Source organism: Curcuma longa, chromosome 11, assembly GCF_044706935.1.
Source record: "Curcuma longa cultivar G26 ecotype Majalengka, Jawa Barat chromosome 11, ITB_CL_G26_1.1, whole genome shotgun sequence".
Lineage (NCBI taxonomy): Eukaryota > Viridiplantae > Streptophyta > Magnoliopsida > Zingiberales > Zingiberaceae > Curcuma > Curcuma longa.
Window position 1 is genome coordinate 19,420,119 of NC_133871.1, and position 18,997 is coordinate 19,439,115.

General features: G+C 40.8%; 4 protein-coding genes and 1 pseudogene across 5 annotated transcripts; 3 read left to right on the forward strand and 2 right to left on the reverse strand.

Moving 5' to 3' along the window:
• Positions 1 to 639: 639 nt before the first annotated feature.
• Positions 640 to 2,949, reverse strand: LOC141841436 (uncharacterized). Of its 2 annotated transcripts, none has more exons than XM_074729613.1 (2): positions 2,860 to 2,949; positions 640 to 2,599 (listed from the first exon to the last, which is right to left on the reverse strand). In XM_074729613.1, exon 2 carries the CDS (start codon positions 2,412 to 2,414, stop codon positions 1,002 to 1,004), a length of 1,413 nt encoding a protein of 470 aa, XP_074585714.1. In that variant the 5' UTR covers positions 2,415 to 2,599; positions 2,860 to 2,949; the 3' UTR covers positions 640 to 1,001. The 2 variants fall into 2 exon arrangements, with proteins under 2 accessions (XP_074585714.1, XP_074585713.1); XM_074729612.1 differs by having other exon boundaries at positions 640 to 2,749; positions 2,860 to 2,941.
• A 355-nt stretch (positions 2,950 to 3,304) lies between these two features.
• LOC141842240 (uncharacterized) lies at positions 3,305 to 5,928 on the forward strand. The gene is made up of 3 exons (XM_074730458.1): positions 3,305 to 3,640; positions 5,356 to 5,484; positions 5,626 to 5,928. The coding sequence occupies exons 1-3, from the start codon at positions 3,305 to 3,307 to the stop codon at positions 5,779 to 5,781; spliced, it is 621 nt and encodes a 206-aa protein (XP_074586559.1). The 3' UTR covers positions 5,782 to 5,928.
• Positions 5,929 to 6,451: 523 nt separating this feature from the next.
• On the forward strand, positions 6,452 to 8,582 carry LOC141842295 (uncharacterized). Its single transcript, XM_074730506.1, has one exon. It carries the CDS (start codon positions 6,499 to 6,501, stop codon positions 8,254 to 8,256), a length of 1,758 nt encoding a protein of 585 aa, XP_074586607.1. The 5' UTR covers positions 6,452 to 6,498; the 3' UTR covers positions 8,257 to 8,582.
• A 1,189-nt stretch (positions 8,583 to 9,771) lies between these two features.
• On the forward strand, positions 9,772 to 14,008 carry LOC141838126 (ADP-ribosylation factor 1). Its single transcript, XM_074725523.1, has 7 exons — positions 9,772 to 9,873; positions 10,194 to 10,352; positions 11,178 to 11,248; positions 11,516 to 11,635; positions 12,036 to 12,154; positions 13,584 to 13,665; positions 13,753 to 14,008. The coding sequence occupies exons 2-7, from the start codon at positions 10,205 to 10,207 to the stop codon at positions 13,753 to 13,755; spliced, it is 543 nt and encodes a 180-aa protein (XP_074581624.1). The 5' UTR covers positions 9,772 to 9,873; positions 10,194 to 10,204; the 3' UTR covers positions 13,756 to 14,008.
• Positions 14,009 to 16,724: 2,716 nt separating this feature from the next.
• LOC141841541 (zinc finger protein ZAT5-like) lies at positions 16,725 to 18,037 on the reverse strand (annotated as a pseudogene).
• Positions 18,038 to 18,997: the final 960 nt, after the last annotated feature.

Below are 18,997 nucleotides of genomic sequence, written 5' to 3' on the forward strand. Positions count from 1 at the left end.
ATGGTTAACAAAAACTATAAAAAAATTACTTAATCAAATACTCTTAAAAATCAAATTAAATGATATAAAATTGTTAGTCTTATTTAAAATAGCTAATTTGTGTTATCTCATTATAAATTTGGGTTGTGCTATATCATTTTTGAGTTTTACATCTCTTCAACCTGTTTCAGATTAGATCTTGTTGTAAACCTAACTCTAAGCGTGATATTAGACGAAGATGTCTATCAATTAGTTAATTGAAGGAACATATTGTAGCTAAATGGTTCCTTCATCCAGTTAAACATAGAAGGAAGAGCACAAAGTCTGGCAAACAAGGATGATTATAAGACTTGGCATATTTATGGACAAAAAGCTATCGACATTCAATAATATGCTAGCCTCATCATCATATTCCGAATTACATTTAGTATGAAGATCTAAGTTAAAACTGCTAAAAGGAAGCTTAATTGCCATATCAGAAAGGTCATGGAGTGCAACAAAAAAAAAGAGAGAGATGGACAACTTTTATCTGATTTTTAAACTTTCACAGGCACTTAAGAACGAAATAGCGTTAGCATTATATAAAAGGAGAACAATGTGGACTGCAATAAAGCTAGTAAGTGCACAAGCAATGATAGAAAACTATTTTGAACCCTATAATCTCCTTGAAGCACAAAATATTACAGCTTAACAGCAACTCTGCTTTATTAACAACACTGATTACGACGACAGCAATGTGTTATTTGAATGTGCATCAACTAAATCAAATGGAAATAGAGTGTAGCTGAACTTACACAAGGAATCTGCAAAAGAGTCGTGCAGACAGCGTTGCACTTTTTCTCTTCATTGCTAACTGTGGAATGCTGCTTCCAACAGACATTTTTTCTAAGTGATGATCCGGAGGAAGAAAATCCAGTAACATGTCTTCTTGACTGATGCCCTGACTTGCTGATATCATTTTAGTCCCCAGTCATGACTAGAAATTTCCAGTAGTATACAGTCGAGAAACTTCAAGATGACCTTCAAGACAAACCAAAGATACCTCTCCCAAAATAATGTGTGTGTTTTCTCCTAACCTTATTTGTACTTCTTCTACTGCTTCTTAGTGGAGTGAGGTAGAAGCGTAGGAGTCCATAGTCGACGTTACCTGGAGAAGAATAATGGACACTTCGGCTACGGCCAAGCTTGAATTCATTTTTCATTCGCCATTCAGACCTCATAATCTTCACATCAGCATTAGCGGCATTCATACTTCGACATATACTATGATTTGCTCTAAAACCATTATTTTGAGATACACCACTATTTTCCATGTTTTCCACGTTAGTACTCTTACGTCCACGCCAGGTCTCTGATGCAGACCTCTCCAATATATGATCACGCTTTTTTACTAAGTCCCGGAAAGAATTACCTATATTCCAGTCCCAAACCTTGCTCAATCGGCGAGACTTTTTCCCTCTAATTCTTGAGACATCATCCCCTGGTTGAGATGCTTCACAAAGTCTCTCAACAGGAAGAGTTTCTATGATGCCATCAGAGGAAATGGATTTTTCATCAGCCATAGCCACATTAGCAGTAACTCTGCATCTGCCAATGCCATCAATAGTTTGGTTGCATTTTCCAGTGGTTTCATCATGCATGTCTCTCTTAATTCTTGTCGAATCATGGTCCTGTTCTTCAAGGCAAGAAAACGAACACGCCAACGCCCTGCTCACCATAGAACCATCCCATGAATGTCTAGGAGGGTACCAGGAGTTCTTGCTCGAATTATGACACAACATCCAGTCACAAGATTGCCGCAAGTTAAGATTGCTTTCTGACTGATTGTCCTCAGACACATAACTAGTTTTACCATCGGGCATTTCTTCCTTCTTTGAAATGCTCCTTGTTCTCCATGAAAATCCCTTCTTTGCAAATATCAATTTGAGCCAAAGAGTTACACCTCGATCCTTTTGCTTCCTCTTTTCGGAGTCACTGATCTCTTTGGCAATATAAGCACTAATAGTAATCTCTTCATAAAAACTAACATCATTCTCCATCATCTTAGTTCCTCCACGAGAGCTGATTTTGATGTTAGCATCCTTGGAGCAATCGCCACCATCAGAACAAATTTCAAATTCACAAGCATTTGAAGTCGACGGCAAAGTTTTGTCTGGCACACTAAGTATGGTTCCATCGACATCCAAATCATCGTCCATTTGAAACAAATATTGGAGAGTGTTTCTAGTACTGATTTCACTAGTTTTATTCTTGACATCAGGAACTACCCCTGGGATCTCAACTATTTCACAATGTGTGTCTCTAGGTTCTTCCACACTCTGTTCAGCAGTTCCTACATTCGACAACCTCTCAACCAAGCAAGTCGGACAGAAACCAGTGAAGAGCTGAGCCGGATGTCTGACACACCTAGAGAGGTTATCATTTTCCAGGTTCATCTTTACAAGACACTTGAACTCCAAACTAGTGAACTAGGGAACAAGCATCAGATTAAGTTAGTGAAGCCAAAGTCTCAACATATCACCGATGAAGGGGAGAGGAATACTCTTGCCAAAGAAAGTGACGGGCAGAAATATGATGAACACTCGAGTTCTGAACCTTTTTTCGAAAATGGAACAGCAGTCTTGCAAATCAAATATTAGAATCAGCTGAACGAAAGTCAGAAGATAGAAAATTTTGAACAAGAAGAAGCTCTAGAGGAAATAAGCAACGGAGAACCCTAAATTTCCAATCCTATTAAAAGGATCTCAAATGCAGTCGAAGCAAAAGAAACCTGCAAGAATCACATCCAACAGGAAACCGACATTTTAGCTCGTACTGCTCAAAGCAAATTGCAACCCTAACCCTAGATCAGAACAATGCCGGAAAAGGAGCGAAACGTACCCTAGATCGACGGATTTCGAATAGACATTCGGGAAGCTCCAGCAAACATCTTTTCAGCAATCGACAGAAAGAAACGAAGTCAAGTCGCGGGGAATCTCCTCGAAAATCGATGCAAAAGTCTCTGAATCGCAGCCTTTCCCACGGGCACGGGGAAACCCTAGAACGAAGCGAAGCCGGAAACGCCCCAATTAGGATAATACCCAAAACCTCAACTTGGGAAAACCGTCGACGAACGTCGACATTTTGGCGTATGACTAATTTACCCTTGTTCTTCTCACACAATAGCGGAAGAGCAACTGCGGTTTATGGCCTCCCAAAGCATGATTTAGAGTTATTTTGAGCTTTATATGCGAATTATGATTAAATCCTTTCAGGTTCCATGTTCGATGAGTAGCCCATAAAAGGTATCCTGGCCTTCTCGTTCGATGTTGGTGCTTCCGGGCCAATGGGGACGAATCGGCCTCTCGCGCTCAACCTTCGAGCTCGCCGCCTCCTCCTCCTCCTCCTCCTCCTGTTCCTGTGCTTCTCTCTGTTGCTGGGATATGCGGAGGGTGGGAAGAAGAAGGTGAGCATCCCTGATGACCTCGACGATGTGGTGGACGACGAGGAGGACGAGGATTGGAAGCGATGGGGCCAGAAGAGGACGGCCAAGGCCGACCTGCAGCCGCCGCCGGACTTCTCCAGGATGAGCCCCTCAGAGATCCAGGAGGAGATAATGAAGAGCCACACCGGCCCTTCCCTTGGCTTCGTCAAGCTCCGGCCGGGCGTTACCCGCTCCTCGGTACCACCAATTCCGCCCAAGATTCGACATTTTTTTTTGCGTTTCTTTTCTATTTTTCCCAGAAAATTAGCCATTTAAGGTGATTTTCCTTGAGATCTTTGGTTCAGTTATGCTTAGTTCCGACCTAGGTAGGTATCTGAATCATTGTTTAGATGTCGAATACTGTCGCTGCCTCTCCTGTGTAAGCCAACTTGACGAATGCATTGGTAGACAAATCAAACTATACATCACTACGCCCTATTTGGATACTAGATGTTACATAATAAACGCAGTTCCTTCAGTTCATTCCAGTACACGGTTTTTCCCTCTTCTCTTATTCTTGATTTTGTCATTGTGGCACGCATTCGTGTCGATCGAGGCTTATCATCTTCCACTACATGGTTAGGAGCAAGTTAATAGACTGTCATTGTTTTGTTCATCGTCTTTACATTGACCATCTTGTTGAAACCCTTGTTTGTCTGGGGAAGCTCATTACAAGGAAGGGGATGGGGACAACATCAACCTGACGTGAGATATATTCTGTTGTGGCTAGAAGATGGTGATCTCATCTGTGGATTCCATGTTTGTTTAAATCTGTTTTTTTTTTTTTTTGATGCAATGTATGCTTACCTGCTGCATGAAGTGAGCAAATACATCACCCTTGATCTTCCAATATTGTTGTAGGAGGAAGTCCCAGTCAATATTGTTGAATGCTTTCAAGTCGAGTCTGATCATAGCTATGCCTTACTACGTGTCTTTACAGAAGCAGACGGTTTTGTGTGGCGCAGTCAAGCAACAAACATATCTAGATCATCCACTTATGAAGACACACTCAGATGGTAGAACAAGTTGATGGATTACGATTTTTGTTTGGTTTCGGAACATCTGAGAATGTTTTGGGGGAGCCATTAAGATAGTTGCACAAAATTCAGATATCTTGGATCCTTCAATTTTTTGATGAGGGATATGAAGGCTTCATTGAAACATATCCACTTCAGTCTGATGTATCATTGATGTTCAATACTAAGTTTGCATCCATTGGATCCCCATAAGTTCGTAGAATTTGAGGACTTATCCATCTGCTCTCTCATGACTCGTACATGGATGGCTTCCTTTGTCCCAGTCATCAGCAACCAAAATTGAGTTCCATTGTAGGATGTCCAAGAGAATTGTCCAGTTTGGCTTTAATCTTGGTCTCTGATGTTCACAGTAAATGCCTTGAAATAATTGTGGAAGTTATCAAACATTCGTTCCTGTGTGGCCCGATGATACTGCCCTCAAAATTGTGCCAGCTGCTTCGATTTTTTTCCTTTTTTGTTCAATTTTGATATTATGGAAGAAACTGGTGCTCCTGTCCATATTCTACCTAGCAGAAATTCTCAACTTCATAAATTTTGTTAGGTAGAACTTTCATATTGATCAAAATTGTGCATCAGGGTAGGTGAGCTCTAGTGATTCTGATGTACAAGAAAGTTTTTTGATGTTATTTGTATCTTGTCACGGTATTTGCTCTTTGACGCCTGATAAATATGAACTGTATAATCATCAGTGCCAAGAAATAGACCTTCAGTTTAGATTCATCTGAATGATTTGTAACCAATTATAATTGTTGTTTCATGTTTATGTTCATCCCCTGATCATACTCAAAACATCCATATTTATGGTTCAGTTCTATTTATACTCAAAAGAGCCATCTTTATGGTTTTTCAATACTGATCAATTTATGAATCATTCAGGATGATGTGCCAGTAATTGCTATGAGATGGAGTAAGGTTCTGAGAACTGGATCTGTGGAGGTCAGGTTTATGGCTGTTGACCGCAATACCATCATGTTTACAATGGAAAGAGGCCAAGATTTGGAAGAGGTGAATGCCTCTCTCAACTTATTTATTTGCTTATACTAATTAAGCAGGACTTAAGCATGAAAAAACATTTAGAAACCTTGGTTTCAACTCTTTTTTGAGTTGTGCCATGATTGACTGATTTCTGCTGATCCCTTTTGCTAGTTGAAAGAATTTGTTTTGAGCCAGCCAGAAGCATATGAGATGAAGGTTGGGGAACAGCTATATCGAAGAGCTGGTGATCCTCCACTCGATGAAGTGGTCGCTAGTTTGCACAAGGAAAGTGAAGCCAAAGACTCAGGTGAGCATGATGAGCTGTGAAGTTGTCACCATGACAATTAAAAGAAGAGGGGAAAACAATTCAGTTTAGATGTGCTGTCTAGCAATTTGATACCATTTTTAAAATGTTTTTGTGCTGTGTCTTCCTTTCATTCTGTTAATTGACTGGCAGCTGTGGGAACCCTGAGAAATTCTATGAAGAACAGATGTCTATTGCCATTCAGTTACTACATGTTAGGGCAGATAACGGGAAGAGTGTGAGGAAGCACTCGTTGCTTGAGTTGGAACTAACCATCGACATTGTTTGTTGACCACCTTCTATGTTGAACCCCAAATAAGTGATTTAATACTAGTTTTTGTTTTATTTTTCAAACTAACAGATTCAAAATTATATTTATGCTAAAATATATTTTATATTATAAAAATATTCGTTGACTTGATATACAAGCACAATCATGCCTTATTAATGCTAATTTTTAATCTTATATTTTTTATTAGGTAATGCATAATTATATTTTTTATGTCTTAAATTCAAAAAGTATTTTTAGCATGGTAATAATAATTAAACTCAAGGCTACAGTTATAGCATAGTTTTAGTAGCCAAACTTAATGTTAGTGCTTGTCGGTGGATGCTAGCATCAGAAAGGGTACCAAGCAATAAGCTAAACTAGCAGCTATTAAGATCCAAAGACTCCGCGTCGTAGTTCACTCCAAATCACTAGATCTAATCGTCTTCCAGATCCCGCTTCTTCGCCGGCGATGATGGGACCTGACGGGCGCTTCCATCTCCGCCCGGACCACCTCATCCGCAACGGCGGATTCGCCCTCTTCGTCGCCGCCGTCCTCGTCTTCACCATCATCGTCGCCACCTACCAACCCGAAGACCCCCTCCTCCACCCTTCCTCCTCCTCTTCCTCCTGGAAACTCACCTCCTTCCTCACCTCCACCTCCAACGCCACATTCCTTGCGGACGTATCCGTCCTCCGCACCGGCGAAGACTTCCAGAACTCCTCCTCCGCCTCCATCCCCTCCTCCAGCGCTTCCGGCACCCCCGTCGTCGGCGACGCCGCCCCCTTCATCCAGATCTCCGACATCGAGACTACCACCGCTGCGTCCTCCGTCGTTTCTCCGGTCGAGTGCGACCACGGCGCCCCCGTTGACTGCTCCGACCGCGAACTCTTCAACGTGATGATGCGCGCCGCCATAGAGGGCTTCCCGGACATCCATTTCTACCGCTTTGGAAGGCCTGCCGCCGTCCCCGACGCCTCCGGCGCCTGTGATATGGCGTGGCGCTTCCGCCCTCGCGACGCCAACCGCCCCACGTTGTACAAGGACTACCGCCGCTTCCATCTCGTCAGATCGGACAATTGCACCCTCACCGTTGCCAAGATTGGAGACTACCACTCGGGAGTCAACGCGCGCAAGCGCCGCCGCAGCAAACGCGGATCTGGATCTGCCCCCACCAGCGAGGCTGTCTTCGAACCCAAGAAGAACCTCCCAGAGGCCAAGGAGCCGAAGACAGAGTCGGTGCCCGTGGTCGGAGAAGCGATCAATGACACCCTCCCCGTGATTGAGTCGGAGTCCACCTTCAGCGCTGGCAAGTACCTCGTTTATGTAGGTGGCGGAGACCGCTGCAAGAGCATGAACCACTATCTGTGGAGTTTCCTCTGCGCGCTAGGAGAAGCCCAATACCTAAATCGAACACTTGTCATGGATCTCAACATTTGCCTTTCCTCAATCTACACTGGCACGGGCGAGGACGCCGACGGCAAGGACTTCCGGTACTACTTCGACTTCGAGCACCTCAAGGACTCGGCTTCTGTGATCGACCAGCGCCAGTTCTGGACGGATTGGGGGAAATGGGAGAAAAAGGACAAGCTTCCCTTGCACTTCGTGGACGACTTCAAGGTGACGCCCATGAGCCTCGCAGGCGTCAAGGACACACTCATCATGAGGAAATTTGGAGACGTCGAGCCAGACAACTACTGGTACAGGGTTTGCGAAGGGGAGACCGAAGCCGTGATCCAGCGCCCATGGCACCTCCTCTGGAAGTCCCGGCGGCTGATGGAGATCGTCTCCGCCATCTCTACGCGCTTGAGCTGGGACTTCGACTCCGTCCACATCGTGCGAGGGGACAAGGCGAGGAACACTCAGCTGTGGCCCAACCTCGCCAGGGACACCTCGCCAGATGCCCTGCTCGCGACGCTCGGTGACAAGATCGACAACGGAAGACGGCTGTACATCGCCACTGACGAGCCTGATACCACCTTCTTCGATCCCCTCAAGGATAAGTATACCACCTATTTCCTAGATGACTTCAAAGATTTGTGGAATGATACTAGTGAGTGGTATCAGGAGACAAAGGAACTCAATAGTGTAGCTGTGGAGTTCGATGGCTACATGAGGGTGGAAGTTGATACCGAAGTGTTCTTGAGAGGAAAGAAGCAGCTTGAGACCTTCAATGATCTGACCAGTGACTGCAAAGATGGTGTCAATACCTGCCCTGCTACTGCTTGATGCTGATAATGCAATTGCTTGGTAAAGGTGAGTCTTTGAAGAATTTCTGGGGCATGTAACTGCTTTGACATTTGTCTTCTGGAGTTGGCTACATAGAATCAATAGGAACTTGTTTTGTTAAGCAATTTCCACATGTTTAGGACCTAGTTTTGTTCTGCACCATTCATCTAGTCACTCCGTTTCACATTTTTATCTGTAGAAGGGATCTAGTTACGTGAGATGAATCATTCACTAGTATTTATGTCATTGATGTTATGCAACTGCTGGTCTATCAAAATTGATTGGAAGATTTGATAAACAGACTAGTCTTTTTCTTTGGCAATCAATTTTGGATTTTGTATGCAAAAAGTTCTTTTGAGATTTGTTTTGATAGACACAGTTCCCAAGATTTCTTCAACAATTGGAAAAGTTCCCTTGCTGATAGATAGTTTGGTCTCCTACCTGGCTTGGTTTTAGGGGTTGCTTTGTTGAGCTGTGATCACTTCTCTGCTTTTGTTCAGTTGATCTCTTCTGTTAAACTCTAGTGTTAATTCTAGAGTGCATCCCAAAAAAGAAGATGTGAGGCTATCTTTAACCTGTGCAATTGAACAAATTACCAACACAGGCTCCAAAAATGAATTCACATTAAACCAAAAATATAACTACTAATTGTCAGATTGTGGAGCTGAACAAATCGAGATATTAATAAAAAATAAACACTTTGATCAGTCAACCAATCAAACCAATGTGGATGCTCAATGGCTGCAGATTGGCTGGCGACCTCATCATCAAGCATCATGAGACATGTTAACCAGTAAGCTCGTCCAGCTTGTACAAATCAGCAAACTTTGCAGATACTTCTTTGTCTCAAAATTAGTCACAGGGGCTGTTGCACCGCAAATAGAACTCAAATCTCTAAGGATTGATCCTACAATTTCACATTTGTGTATATCAATCCATTATATGGAAGCAAAAAAACCATGAAGAACAGAGAAACATTTCTTCCTCCTTTGCCCACACCATGGGGAAAGGCAAGACTAACCATTGTCTCACCAGGTTGGAGCTGAGCAGCTACAAGAATAGTCAGCGGACCAAGTATCGACAAAGGACCTCAACATCATTTGTTCTCAGATTTTATCTCTTTCTGCCCACAAATATGAAAAAAAAAAGCATGAAAGATAATAAATACGAGAGCAAACATTTATATTATTAACCATATCTGCATCTAAGCAAAACAAAGCTATAAGCAAGATCTACACAAACAAAAGCTACTTTCATGTTTCATCTAAGAAGAACTACTGAAGGCTGCTTCACTTGAGCATAAAAAATGTGAAACCGACAGAGAGAAACCTCGGAATGAAACCAATAAGAAATGCTTAGGAGCGGAATACCAATTGTAACACTGTTACGTTTTACTGAGGTAATAACGCGGTTATATCGGACAGTTACGCCAACCTGATACCGTCACAACCGTTACTTCGAAGAGAGTTACACTGCTGCTTTTATATCAGTTTTCCTCGTGCATCCAATCCTTCTCCCCCGCTGAAGAGAAAAAGCGAAGAGACCACGACCTCTTGCGTTCTCATCTCCTTCAGCCTGCCCGTCTCCTCCCTGCTACACCACTCCTGTGATCCCCAGGTGATCCCGATCCCGTATTTTCAAGTCGATCTCCGTCGTTTAAGATCATGAGATGCTCGATTTGCTTCCCTCGTCTTAAAATGTAGATTGATCTTTCTTTTCGCGCGTCGGCGCTCGGATCGGTATCGTTTTCATGTAGATCTTTGGTTTTCAATGCTTCCCCTTGTCTTGATCTCAATTTTACTCCGTTTCGTGTAAAAGTACAACGGGATGTTTGTTTCTGATTTAGATCTGTTGGCTTTCCTGTTGGTTCCTTGATCGGTGTATTTGTGAACGTTATTATTTTACGATTTATTAAATTTACGTTTCGCGCATGATAGCCGAGGGAACGATGGGGCTTACTTTCGCAAAGCTATTTAGCCGCCTGTTTGCGAAGAAGGAGATGAGGATCCTGATGGTTGGGCTCGATGCTGCTGGTAAGACGACCATCCTCTACAAGCTCAAGCTTGGAGAGATTGTCACCACCATTCCTACAATCGGTGAGTATTATTCGTCATCGCTCGCTCTTATCCAATTTTCCATTATTTATTTCAGTGGTGGGTTTATATATTTTCTTGGGGTTGAGATTTACTTTACCTAATGTCTTTTATCCAGTGATTTATAGGTCGTAGAGATGCATTACTTAACCTAATGAATCAGTGATTTTCAAGGATTTGATTATAACTTGTAAACGTCATTTGTCAATGTCATGTAGTCAGGATCATGGAGAACAAAGAGGGAATAAGGAATCTACACCATGAAAATAACTAAAACATTGCTAAATCAGCCATGGAGATCAAGGCAATAATATGAATGAAACATGAACAACCTGTTAAAACGCTTACGTCCATGGTCAAAGCATCACCAAATACTTGAATTAACAAGAGATCAAATTATTGCAACTATTCAATATTTGTTACTTTGCTAGAATTGTTCAATTTCTGAAAAAAAGTTCATACAAAATGAATTTTTTATTTTGATTTTTTATCCACAGTAAAATCAGGTGTTCAGCGCTAAAATTTTATTTAATACTAAACTTAGTGGTGAGAACTGAGAAATGTTAATGGAAATCAACAATATTTTTTAAAATAGGCCCTTCATGCTTGGTTTCTATTTGAAACTACTCTGTTTATTAAATTTATATTGTTATATTCGCCTAAAGTGTTTTTTTTTATAGTCAATTCATGGGCATTTGGGTGCAGCTTGCATCACCATATAACTTTTATATTTAGTTATTATAAATTTTAAGGGTTCATGGTGTTATGATTAGTTTGAATATGCATGCTATCTCATGTATTTTCTGATTAAGATGGGTCTTAATGCAGGATTCAATGTCGAGACTGTCGAGTACAAGAACATCAGCTTCACCGTATGGGATGTAGGTGGTCAGGACAAGGTACCACTCCCATTCGTGTTAGCCAGTATTTCTTCTCTAAATAATTCTGTTGCTTTGGAAAATTTGTTTTCTACTGGAGACAACTGTATTACAAGAGTTTCAGTTAACGGAATAATGAAATAACATGGGTGTTTGATATAAGGAGCTACCACAGTAATTAAATGTTATGAGCCTGACATCCAGAGCTGACTTGATTTCTCAGGATTTGTCTCTTAATAATTAACTTATATGCCCATTTCTAAATACATATGTTCTGGTGAACTACAGATCAGACCTTTGTGGAGGCATTACTTCCAGAACACACAGGGACTTATTTTTGTTGTTGATAGCAATGATCGAGATCGAGTCGTTGAAGCAAGGGATGAACTTCACAGGATGCTTAATGAGGTAATATGTTTTAAAAATAATTTTCATTATTAATCCTGCTTCTGCGTAAAGTATCCTGGAGAATTTCAGTAGTTTTCTTTGTGCATCTGAGTTGCATGGCTGTGATTTCATAACTATTTTATTTTTGTTATTTTTTTCAAGTAATTTGCTTATCCTATTAGGAGATTTTCTAAATATCAAAGGCAAATTGTGAGCAAAAATGGAGAACCATACAGCATTTATAACTTACTGAAGTTAAATGGTGTAAATTGTCTTCACATGGCATGTTCCTCTCCTGATTCTGTTAGCCTGTAGTGGAAACTGGGAAGCTCCCCAGCTGTCTTTGTTTCTATAGTAAACCTACATTAATGCCTACTTGGAACTTACTTTTATTTGATTTCATGTGATCCTTTACTGATAGGATGAGCTAAGGGATGCTGTCTTGCTTGTGTTTGCTAACAAACAAGACCTTCCAAATGCAATGAATGCTGCTGAAATAACTGATAAGCTTGGTCTCCATTCCCTCCGTCAGCGTCACTGGTAAGTTATAGTTCTTGTCTTATCTGTTTCCATTTGGTTATCTACTATAGCAGAAATTGACATCCTATCTGTTTCCATTTATGATATATACTGAATTATTAGGTAGGTCTAATCCTAGATGCATTTTATTATTCTTTAGAGGATTGTTGATACTAATTTCGTGTTCAAAAGGTTGGGTTATTATCTCTTCAATGTCGAGTAAATTGGTTCAAAATTCCCACTCTCCTAAAACCCAAATTGGTAATCAAAACAGAAGATCAGTTTTCAAATTATTGGTCCTTCTCGTTTCTTTTCTTGAATGGTCAATATCGTCTAGGGAAAAAAGTACAGGATGAGTTTAAGAAAAACCTTATTGATCGTCAACATAGAAGATCTGTTTGCAAGTTATTACTGGTCCTTGCCCTCTCTTAATGATCCATATATCACTAGAAGAGACATAAGATGAAAACAATCTTCCATTAGTTTAAGAAAACCCAAATTGGTAATTGAAATAGAATAGTTTACAAGTTACTGTGTTTTATCTTTCTTTTTTCAAATAAATATTGATCCATATTATGGCTTGGGAAGAAATGAGGAAACAGATCCCATGAGTTTAAGATAACACATAATGTCCCATTAACTAATGGGCTTTGGCTGCATAATGTTAGCATATATTGATGGCCTCTCTAAAAGCAATAATTCCAAGTGGCCTATCCTGACTATGGTCTTGAGACCTTACAGAGACAGTTATGTCAGTTTCTCAGTGTCCTTTTGCAGTGTTGATAGTCCACGGAGCAACCAAATCTAGTTTTCTGAGTGTAGTTCGCTAAATTTTTAGGATGCACAGGCTCATCTTCGTTCTTTTATTTTTTGTTGAAATCTTCTTCATGGATCTGAAGCCAGTAGTCATTGTGTCACTTGTGATGTTAATCATAACAACGCTGGCTTCTTATCCTTAAACTCAATGCCCTATTTTCTGTCTCACTGGTTCTTCAATCTCCAACTTCCTGATCATGCAAAGCATCCTACTCTATAGTTTAAGAAGTTGCTATACTGATTTTTGGAGATTGAGAAACATTGATTATATTTGTTTGCCATATCTTGATCGATAGCTCAGTAGTTTGACAAATATTTCCAGTATTTATTCAGTTCCATGCAAACATTATTAGACAAATTTTCTGTTTTAAATAATATGTATTCAAACGTTGTAAAAGAAATCGTGGTAATTTAATATGAGTTAAATCATATTGTTTTTCTTCACATTGTCATCTTCAACTTGTCATGTACTCATAATGACGGTAAAGACTAACACTAGCTTTCAGACATTTGTATTGCTTTTATAGTGTTGGATTTCTTTATATTCTTCGATTAAAACCCATCCACTGCTGCATATCCAGCAGATGATTGATCAATAATATTGAGGTTGTTAATTCTCTGCACTTATTTCCAGGTACATACAAAGCACTTGTGCAACATCCGGTGAAGGTTTGTATGAAGGGCTCGATTGGCTCTCCAGCAACATCGCCAGCAAGGTTTGTACTTTTTGAGAATTCATAAAGGATTAATTTTCTATGCGTGCTCATGTAATGCTTGCTTATAAACAAACTGTTTGTTTACAGTAAGAAAAGCTGTTTGGAGGCCCATATTTTAACAGCACCAATGTAAGTGTTCCATGCTTTTGCGCCATCCTGGAAGCAAGAAAACTCTCAGTGTCTTTCAAATACTTGTCTGCAGAGCAAATAGATGTTTGGTCGTTACTTTTTATATGTTTATGTGATTCTCTCCAGCACCTTATTTCCTTTTGACTGAGATGGCAAACAGCTTAGCTTGTTGACATGTTACGTTTTCTAATATTTTATTTGTCTGGGTTGCAAATCTTTTGTAGTTAATCTTGCTATAGCATAGAAGGCATATCACAATCCAAAATTTAGTTCAACTATGCATGAATGTGTAAACCTACTTCGTCATTGAGCGCTTACCCAAATTAGCTGCAAGCAGTAATTGCAATGCGGCATCGATTTTTACAGCATTTGTTACTTAAAGGTTAGGAGATGATCGAGGTTCCTCAACTACGGGTGCGAGATGATCATGGCGTACCCTTTGAAACATATAAGATTGAGAAACTATGAAGGATCACCTAATACTGAAATAGTGAATGAAACCAGACGTAAGTTGTATTATGCGTTCAAATGTTTGAATGAGCCATTTAGAATAGAATAATATATTTTTAGAAAATAGTAATTCTGCACACTCTATTGTATTTTAAGAGGGGAGATATATTTCACCACAACTAAATCTATGAAACAATGCAAATGGGCCAAACCAAGTAAACCATTCCAGCTGATTGAGTAGATTGAGCATGTTGGTGGGGCCAAGAGTTAAGTAGGTCGAGTGAACCATGTGGATCAATCAAGTCGATCAAATTAATCAAACTTGGTCAGAGAGGCCAAGTGAGTCAGTTGAGTTGGATGACCTACTTGAGCTAATTGGGTGGGTGAGTCAATGGATAGATCAAGAGACATGGTGATCGAGAGATGGAACTAAAAATATTGATACATACTTTGCTACTTCACTAATAGTTTTGACTGATTGAATTGGTATAAGAAATCAAAAATAGTGTATGAATAGAGTAATTGTCTAACACATGATGGATTGATACAAATGTTTAACAAATATTGCATATTAATATTATCTGAGTGACATGTCAGATGACCAGAGAGAGAACTGTACCAAAATTTATAGACATGTCTATTTCTTGGTGTGTGCATGTTGAAAGATGAGAGGGTGTTACTGAACAGCCAAGAAAAATAGCCATAGAGGCAAGCCAAGCGAAGAACTGTATCACCATTTTCAACAGGTTCGTCAATGCTTTCATCATGGCTATCTACACTCCATAATCATTCAAATAATACATAAAACACTGAGACACTAACCAAAAAACTAATGATGGGTGGAAGTCTATCATTTATACTCACACAATATCCTTGTTGCCAGAAGATGATGAATTATCTTTGTTGTTTGCCTAAGGATCGATCGATTCCAAAAATAAAGAAAAGCAAAGCGACCTGCAACTCAATTTTTGGCGATCACAAACGTAGGGCCTAACTAACAGACAGCGAAAGCTATCTGTAAACCATTGGAAGGCAGGTTAGAGCAGACTAGGACGCTTATCTGCACTGCTCTGCATCACAGTCTATTGGCTCCATCGAGCAGTCCATCTTCTCGCAACGTACAGACAACACTGCCTAACCAAATTCGGATGACTGCTGCATCTAGCGTGCGATCGGTAGTCAGTGTAACAGTTGAATGATAGAAGGGTGGTGGGAATTGGTGGCAGTGTCGTTGTCCTTGGAAGAGGTTTGGAAGCCACTTGCATGTTTTGTGGCATCAATAAGTAGTTCCAACCCCCTGCGAGTGGTGATCAGGCAACCACCACAAACCCTACCTGCTCGCTTCCCCATCCCAACTCCCACTCTTGTTTTTCACACTGCGTTGCCACAAGCACGAAGGGATCTTCCATCTGCTCACTCTCTTCAATCATTATGATATAGTACTGTCCTCACTAGCTTCAGTTCCCTACCAAGGAAGTAAGCTCCCAGTTGGGTGATTTTTCAAAGCAGATGGACTGCTGGCGTACCTGTTTGGTGAACAAAAATGAGTTAAAACCAAAGACTTCACGATTGATTTGTGATTTGGTCTGTATCTCCATTATAAGAGCAAAAGTAAAACAAAAGGCTACTGAATTGAATTGGTAAGCTCGGTTTCCACTTGCCTTATCTTTTACAGACGAGGTCGTAGCCAACTTAAACTACTACTTAGTGCCGTAAAGTATAAGCTTTTTGATAATAATGATGCACAGCTTTGTATATTGACAAGTAGCTAGTTTGGTGGATGCATCCACTGTATATTCCATTCATGGCGATGTATGAAACTTAATTAGTTTGAGCATTGCTACAGCAATTGCAAGCTGTTCTTCCCTTTCTCAATAAGCTATCGAGGAGTGCCAAATGCTACTTCTGAATTCTAAGGCACCTTCTTTAGATATTTGTATTATTTTATACTGTATTTTTAACAACTGTATATAAAGGCACATATTTATATTAAACTGACACATCTATTTGATGTGGCAATGATGTCAAATCAACACCTAGTCTAGTTAAATATCTACAAATTTCACTATTCATGTATCTAAATCAGTGAACTTTAAAATGTAGAAAAGGTATACTTACAATCATACTTCCATTTTATATACTTGTATACATTGAACTGGTACACTTTATAATCCTATGTAATCTCATATGGTGGAGGCACTCTTATCAGATTAGATTGGGGTTGAAGGAATCTTCATCCAATCTTGTCCTTTAATACTAACTCCCCCTGCAATTAAGCTAACCAACAGAGATTTTGACACAAATGTATCAGTGCAACTTGGCAATTTGCAAGTATATTGATATAGAAGTCTACTGACTAACCAACTGGACATTTAATTTTGTTTTGTTTTGTTTTGTTTTTGTTTTGTTATTTTGGGGTTCAGCTACTTTTGTAGAATTATTCCATTCAGAAATGGATAGGAAAATTGAGAAGAGGAAGGAATCCATTCCACAGCCTTTTTCTTGGTGGTGGAAAAACCAATTAAAATTAAAGCACCAACAAAATACCAATCACTCGACTATCCACTCCCTTTACGTGAACTCTCAACCAAAAAATTGTTGCATTAATTATCAGCATTTTCGCAATCCAAATTAATTACATTGCAATTCATTCAAGGATCGTTCAGGGAGAATCTAAGATTAGAGAAGATTATTGCAAAAATAATGAGCGCTTTGATTTTCTTCATCAATTTCTTGATGAGCTAGTGGATCGTCGCCGTCGCCGGGAGGATGTCGAGGGGCGGCCGGGGGTCTCCGGTCCAGGCGAAATCTGGCGCCGGAGAAGGAACTACTCCTTTGGGCGTCGTCAACGTCGTCAAAGGAGGCCGGCGGGGGCAGGTTCAGATCGAAGGCGTGGTTGACCATCGTCTCCTTCTTGCCGCTTTGTTGGGTCTCCGGCGCCGGCGACCGGTGCCGTCGCATGTGCCCACCGAGCGCCTGCCCGGAGCTGAACTCCGACCCACATATCGAGCACTCGTGGATCTTATAGGTCGCCGTCGTTGGCTTGCTACTGCTTATATTACTCTCTCGCGCATCAGCACCATCTAGACCAATCGTCGCGCCTTCCTTCTCCGCCGCGCCGCCCAACTTGGGCTTCTTGTGGCTGGCGCGGTGCCCGCCGAGAGCCTGGAACGAGGCGAAGCGCTTGTTGCACGTCTTGCACTCGAACACTCCGCCGCCGCCGCCTCCGGCGGCGACTCCTCTGTCAATCCTCTGTTTCCCTGGCGCGGAATATTCCATCAGCGGCGGCCCGCCGCCGGCCGCGCAACGCCCGCGCGCGAGAAGGATGAGGCAGTTGGCCATGTCCTCCTCCGTCACGATGCTTTCGGAGGAGGCCGTCGACGGCGACGGCTCCGCCTGGCGGTGCCTTCTCCGGCGCTTCGTGCGCTTGCCCCTGGCGGCAGCGATGCCACTGCTCTCTTCCTGCGCTTTCATGCCTTAAATTCCTCGATAGATCCTTTTCCTCCAGCCAAATCGTTACTGCTACATGGAACGGAATAAAGGCGATCGATCGAGAAGGAAGAGACAGGAAAGGAATTGACGAAGCTAGAGAGAGGAGTGAAAAAAAGGAACGCGAAGAACAATTATATATAGCAAGAGGCAAGAGAGAGATCAGTGGCGACGCAACACGCAAGAAGAAGAGAAGAGAGAGAGAGAGAGAGAGAGTTGTTACTTTAGGAGTTGTCCAGTTGTGGCCATGCATTGCGAGTTGCACGCACACACTTGTTCAAGAAGGAGAGGGCGAGAGTCAAAAGCCGCCATTTGCTATCAAGAGCTAGCATCAAACCACGAACAAGTCCCCTTTAATTAACCTTTTCCCCTAATTTCATTAATTATTTTAACTCTAGTGATTATTGGTTGCATTGCCCTATATATATTGATTAGTGTTAATTATTTATGGTGATAAGAGTTGGCCACCCACGTCTCACTCAAAGTAGAACGAGCTCCTTGCTTGTTGCTCACATATAGCCTTTTGTTTGACTCAGTTTGGTTTTATATATATATATATGCTGTGTACACAAACAAGCTTGCTAGCTCCTTAATTATTCATTAATAAATAAATAAATCTATCTACAAATTTAAATACTCTTAATTTAGACTTTTTAAAACATGCACAAGATAAAGTGAGTACTCCAAAAATTAATGTTATTAATTAATCAAGGGTGGTTCTAATTGTCAAGAGTTGATTAGTGGGGATGATGAGTTCACTAGAGTAGAGGTAGTGGCAGTGCTGTAAGGTAAGCAACTCACTCTATTATTAGATGTTAATTAGATGCGTGATTGGAGTGGGTTTTTATTCTATATTAATTAATTTGATGCTTTAATTTAATTGGGAAGGAAATTAGAGTTTAGGGTTAATTCTAATTCCATTGTACAAAGTCAATTGCAACTTGCTACTTTACTAATATGCATGCACTTTGATTTGATTCTCTACATGTATGTATGTATGTCAGGAAGTAGCAACAGATGTTACCTAAATTAGTTGTGCATGCATGGTCCACTACGCCTCAAACCAGCATCATTCGTAGTGAAAATACCTAAATTAGTTGTGTATGCATTTATATCGTGAAAACTATACTTTTTATTTATTAATTAATTTAGACATTCAATTTTTCGAACCCATTGATTCTAGAAGTGACTTATCCGACTTCACATAAATTTACTTACTGCTAGAGTAAATCTAAAAAGTATATGTAAATTTCAGTGGGCCCTA

What these genes read in the sequence shown, in the direction of transcription:
- LOC141841436 (XM_074729613.1), bottom strand. Translation starts at nt 2,414, where the DNA reads ATGAACCTGGAAAATGATAACCTCTCTAGGTGTGTCAGACATCCGGCT.
- LOC141842240 (XM_074730458.1), top strand. Translation starts at nt 3,305, where the DNA reads ATGGGGACGAATCGGCCTCTCGCGCTCAACCTTCGAGCTCGCCGCCTC. An exon ending in CGGGCGTTACCCGCTCCTCG is followed by an intron (nt 3,641 to 5,355) that starts GTACCACCAATT and finishes TGAATCATTCAG; the next exon opens with GATGATGTGCCAGTAATTGC. An exon ending in GAGGCCAAGATTTGGAAGAG is followed by an intron (nt 5,485 to 5,625) that starts GTGAATGCCTCT and finishes CCCTTTTGCTAG; the next exon opens with TTGAAAGAATTTGTTTTGAG.
- LOC141842295 (XM_074730506.1), top strand. Translation starts at nt 6,499, where the DNA reads ATGATGGGACCTGACGGGCGCTTCCATCTCCGCCCGGACCACCTCATC.
- LOC141838126 (XM_074725523.1), top strand. Translation starts at nt 10,205, where the DNA reads ATGGGGCTTACTTTCGCAAAGCTATTTAGCCGCCTGTTTGCGAAGAAG. An exon ending in CACCACCATTCCTACAATCG is followed by an intron (nt 10,353 to 11,177) that starts GTGAGTATTATT and finishes GTCTTAATGCAG; the next exon opens with GATTCAATGTCGAGACTGTC. An exon ending in TTCACAGGATGCTTAATGAG is followed by an intron (nt 11,636 to 12,035) that starts GTAATATGTTTT and finishes CTTTACTGATAG; the next exon opens with GATGAGCTAAGGGATGCTGT.